Source organism: Schistocerca cancellata, chromosome 2, assembly GCF_023864275.1.
Source record: "Schistocerca cancellata isolate TAMUIC-IGC-003103 chromosome 2, iqSchCanc2.1, whole genome shotgun sequence".
Lineage (NCBI taxonomy): Eukaryota > Metazoa > Arthropoda > Insecta > Orthoptera > Acrididae > Schistocerca > Schistocerca cancellata.
In genome coordinates, this window is record NC_064627.1 from 539,541,325 (window position 1) to 539,546,937 (window position 5,613).

General features: G+C 41.4%; 1 protein-coding gene across 1 annotated transcript; it reads right to left on the reverse strand.

Moving 5' to 3' along the window:
• Nucleotides 1–1,291: 1,291 nt before the first annotated feature.
• On the reverse strand, nt 1,292–2,305 carry LOC126156025 (uncharacterized). The gene has a single exon (XM_049916273.1). The coding sequence runs from the start codon at nt 2,303–2,305 to the stop codon at nt 1,292–1,294; it is 1,014 nt and encodes a 337-aa protein (XP_049772230.1).
• Nucleotides 2,306–5,613: the final 3,308 nt, after the last annotated feature.

Here is a 5,613-nt window from a genome sequence, read left to right on the forward strand (position 1 = left end):
AACAGGTAGTGTAGGTCATAAAATGTAAGAAATCACTATTTTGTGTCATGCATTAATATATATGTACAAGACTGTGCTGGGAACAACAAACCTGACATCTGAGAAGATAAGAAAATTCCAGAAATGCTTCTCAGATGTCAAGGGAAAGAGAGAGAGAGAGAGAGAGAGAGAGAGAGAGAGAGAGAGAGAGAGAGAGAGCTTATTAAGTGATTACTGCTGAATGATGGGAACGACGTTGCTGAAACCGAATAGTGTAGGTAGACAAAACGGGAAACTGTCAATTTCGTATTGTTAAACAATCAAGTGACTGTTATAAACACCAAGACAGGAGTTAATCCTTGGATTCAACCATAGACAAAAAGTAATAACAGATTATTGTGTTGTAACTTCCTGCCAGAATAAATGTGTGTGCCAGACCAGGACTCAAGACAAAGTGTTGGGTATAGCAAGCATTAGTCTTTGTAACCACATTTGCACACCTAGTGGTGCCGTTCATAGCTTCACTATGTCAGTATTTGTCTTGCATTTCCAAAACTGAGGCACAATGCTTTTGTGTATTACAGTATATACCCCACTTTAAAGACTGGGCGAGATGATGTGCTGGTTAAGACAGTGGACTCTCAGGAGACATGATGTCATAAAGATCTCTAGTCATTCTCATTTAGGTTTTCTGTTATTTCTTGAAATTACTACAAATCCATTGTGGGATAGTTCATTTGATCAGACCACAGTCATTTTCTTACACTATCCTTATCCAATCAAAATCTTTATTTCATCTCTAATGACCTCATTGTCCACTAATCGTTCATTGCTGATCCTGATTCCTTCCATATACTGGTACCAAAATCCTGTTGCTGTAGCTGTGTCTGTGGTATAATTTCTCTGAGGAATGTCGGTACAACAAAGTAGATGCATGAAGTGCTCTGCAGAGTTTGGGATGGGGGATATTGGTAATGCAGAGTGTAACTTTAGATCACATGATTAGCATGCTGGATAGCTGCATTGGTAACAATATTCACCACAAAAGAAAAAGATGCCTTAAACTGAAGATCTACACTTGCACTCATATTTACTCTATTAGGAAGTTTTGTTGCAGTGTGCACCCTGTTACAGAATGAAAGACTGATTTTTGGAATTGTCTTTTGTTGGGTGGTGCCTGGAGAAATTTGAAATACTGTGCTAAACATAGCACCTAGTGCATTCTTTAAGGACTAGATTCTGAAACATGTGTGTTAGAGATGAAATGATATCTTCAATCACGTTCTGAATAACCAATAGTGGACTCTCAGCTTCATTGTCTCCTATGTCTGTGAGCCTTCAACCTGTGACGCGAAATAACTGTAGAAACCTTAACGTGAAGCAGCTCAGCAGCAAAGACAATGAGGCTGCAAGCTACCATGATTAAATATTGAAATCGGAAAGCCATGAAAACCAAAATTTTTGCTTGGGATCCACTATCTTTGATGAAAGCAGTGGGACACCAGGTGTAGTCTTGTCTGTCTTTCTGCATTTGCCTACGCATCGTTGCAGAGATCAAGTTTCCTTCTATCACCTGCTGGATTTTATGATTCACCAGTGAAGCTAATAGCCGGTGTTTGGCGAAGGCTACCATGCGATATGCTGAGTTCACAGCGACAGGTAGAGGAGCGAAAGCGTACTTGGTACCAATCTTCATGTCTGCCCCTGATGTATATCTAAAGTTAAGCTCTGAGGCCAGCATTGCTATGTCCCTCTCGCACAACAAACGGTGAATACACTCGAGATACGGCGAACATGTCTTAGTTATTTCCGGAGAATTGGCCCGTTTAACCTTGCGGTAGAAGCTCGCAGCTTGTTCAACGGTGGCACATGTCATTCCAGAAGCAGCAAGCTCCTCTTCCGAGTGTATACTTTGTGGGTAAGAGGGATGCGTAACATAGCTGGTCATGGCAGACTGTATTACCGTCTGTATTAACATGCTAAACAGCACCCAGAAGATGAACAGCACCCTGGCACTGCAGGATCTTGGCTGCCTGACGGGAACTAAAATGAGTGCAGCGAAGAGGGGGAAGAACCACTGTGTTGCCCACTGCGTGCAGACTCGGTGCCGAAAAGGCAGTATGGCGCCAGCGCAGAAGGACAAGATGATCAGTGCAGATGATGCTAGCGCCGTAGCTGGCACGATGGCCGTCACAATGGTCTCCCAATGAGTTCGTGGAGACAGCGGCACGAACCAGAGCAGAGAGTCGCTCACATGGGGCGTCATCGGCTCCAGTGGCAGATCCAGTGCAGAAATCATCTGCAGTCCTCCCACTGCCAGGTCCATTTCTCCTGAGACCAATTTACCTGCGTTTAAAAATGCCATCTTTGTATTAAGTCTTCTAAATATATCGTTTAGGCTATATGAGGGCAAGATGTTCTCAGCCAGTTATAGAAATGAAATGGGGACACCAAATCATGCCCCATAGCTAAAGATATAGCAAGGACCCTAGGCAAATTTTTTATGGCATAGTTAGAGTGAAAAGGAAATTTCATACATACTCTAAACCTTCTGAATCAGGGCTGATTAGTAAACTTTTTACAAGACAAGCAACATCAGACATTACTTGCCTATCCTTGGGCCCTTGATAAGGACTTGAAAATAAACCTAAATCTAGCTAACTTGGGAATGAGTTGTTTTTTCTTTTAAAATAACTTCTACAGAGACAATCTTGTGAATCTCATTCTAGTGCTAATTACTGATAGACAAAACAATACATTTCCATTTAAAGTAATTCCTGAGGTCTTCAAAACTTACTGTGCAAGTAGAAAGGACTAGATCATTGCGTATTGTGATTCTAACGTAAATAAAAACGTTCTATCCATTACACAGAGGGCAAATAACGAAAACATAACATTTATGTTATTGTTTTAGTTTAATAATACAACGTTTTAATTCTATAATTTACATATCACTTACCTTCCCATTAGAAAAAAATGAGACGTAAATACAAAAAGTATCATCTATGTTTATACCGACGTGTTAAATAATGGCTAATATTTAACTGCGTAAGTTGTATGTTACACGTGAAGAAAACTCACCAGTAAGCAGTTAAAGTTTAGATAATTTGCTATGAAAATAGTTGAAAATTGATAAATATGGTCAAATTTTTTATGTATGCAATCTGGAAAGGAAAACACAAGTATGTTTAAAGAGAAATATTCCCTTAATAAGGTCATGCATAGTTCTTATTGTTTTTCAGTGGTTCAGTGTTGTATCCATTGACAGTTCTTCCCTTGAATAAAAAATCTTCATTTACTCAGTTTGTCAATTTTTGAAATACTCCTTTTAGCAGTAGCTTCAGATTTGGATCAAGCCAAGATGATTTGTGTGTTATAAAAGTACTACGTAAAATGTTAATGTAATGGTGTTTTGTCGTATAAGTCAAGGAGTTTTGTGGAGAACTTCCAACACCAAGAATGGGTGGTAAGATAAAAACTTCATTCATTTCCTTCCTCTGGATGTCACATTCATCACCAGCACGTAACACAAAGAATTATCCATGCAGTGCTTAGTTTTCAATCATCCCGCTTTGGCAGATCATGAATATCGTACCATCCAGTAAGCTGACTGCCCGTAACCTAAAATCGAACACAGCCTGTTCTACCTTGGCCCCGGTGTCACCTGACTTCAATCATCTGTATTATTCTGTCTGGGGTCGTCGCAAAGCTGCAGTGTATAGTACTCGCATTGGTATGATTAAAGAACTGGAGGAGTGAATTGGACAATCCCTTGAAGATTTACAAGATTCCTCGGAGGTGTTTGAAAGAATTCGTAAGACAGAGCAGAGACGAGTGCAGTATTCCCTCAAAATGTGAGAACGACACTTGAAATGCTTCAACTGGTGTTCTGCAGCTTTCCGCAGCCTTTCTGTATTCGTGACGCAGTTTTTAGCCATCGCCTCCTCCCACCCCCATTCCTCACAGGATAGCTATATTATTGCGCTAGTAGCTAGGGCAACATAATTACGAACCTTACAAACTACCAGGAATAGGTAAATTTATTCCTATTAGGCAACACTGATCCGCTAGATTAACAACACCAGAATCGATTGCCCTCTATTGCTTTCTGTCTTCGGGTAGTGTGCAAAGATACTTCCGGACGTCTCTTGACTGCTGAAGAAGAAGTCAATGAAACTTCAGGGCACGTGGTGAAATCAAAAGACAATTTATTAAGAAATCGCTCTTTGGACTTTGGGCAGGGTGGATTCATGAGCTCCTTGCACTGAAAACAAGAGCTTTTCGTATACTACTAGCATTTCAACAACTGTCCTTTGTGACAACAGATTTTCTGCGTTGGCTGTTTTGAAGGCTAAATGGAGATCTCAGATAAACAGAGAAGAACTCGATGTCTATTTCTAATACTAAATCCTCATTCGAAAAACTTTGCTCAGCAAGCCAGGCAAAACTGAGTCACTAATAATTACAACACTTGTTTTAATTTAATGTGGAACAATAAGCTATTTAATGCATTGTACAGTAACGATACAATCCTATTTATAAGTGCATCACATCAGTGTAAAAGAGAATTTTAACTTCATGTCAGAAGGTGTTTTCTTTTCTTTTAGTTAATTAAGCAATTTTGAATCAATTAATATAAGCTCGCACCCCACACCCAGATTAATGTTAATGATGCCCCAGTAAGTGCAGGGGGGGGGGGGGGGGGGGAGGGCATTCACAGGCTCAGAATACCTGGTGTAAAGTAAATTGTAATGTGACGGCAACAAAAATCGCAACTCCAAGAAGAAGTTGTGCGACGTATATGAAAGCAGGTAGGCGTGTCACATCTGAAAGACAATGCCTATTCAAATTTTGCGCCAGTCAGAGTGGCGCTAATATAGCGGCTACGAGGGTACAAATCAGGTTTGCTTCAAATACACGCTGTAACGGTCATGAGCCTTAGTTACCTTTTAAACTGGACATTGTTTGATGTTAGTCAAGACTGCCTTTAAGGCTACAAAGACTTTATCAACACCTCAGTGCGTTTGTGCGAGGTCATGTAATACGGCTAAGAGAAGCTGGATAGTGCGATATTTCAGAAAGACTTGGCAGGAATGTAGCTACTGTACACGACTGCAGGCAGCAGTGGTCACGAGAATCTACGGTCGCAACAAAACCGGGCTCGGGACGGCCACATGGCGCATCGTACTGCATCTGCAGCAGCAATTTGAGCAGTAGTTGACACCACATTGACACAACGAACTGTTACAAATCGGTTTCTTTCATGGACAGATCCGAGTCAGACGCCCTGTTGCGTGCATTCCATTGACCCCAAACCTCCGCCATTTGGGACTTCATTGGTGTCAAGCGAGAACTCTTTGGAGGGCAGGGTGGAGGTCTGTTGTGTTTTATGATGAAAGCTATTTCTGCGTCTCTACGAATGATGGCCGTGTGCATGTTAGGAGGAGGCCGGTTGAGGGCCTGGTCTGCAACAAACCTGTCTGCGTGCTAACCACACTGGACCTACATCCGGAGTTGTGGTCTAGCTACGAGTTCAGCCGAAACACGCCAATCTAGTGATTCGACCTGATGTGCTGCCAATCATGAACAGCAAGCAATCCAAGGGATATTTTCCAATTGGATGACGCTCTCCCA

Bases quoted from the DNA above. Each gene is read 5' to 3' on its own strand.
- LOC126156025 (XM_049916273.1), bottom strand. From the start codon at position 2,305: ATGGACCTGGCAGTGGGAGGACTGCAGATGATTTCTGCACTGGATCTG.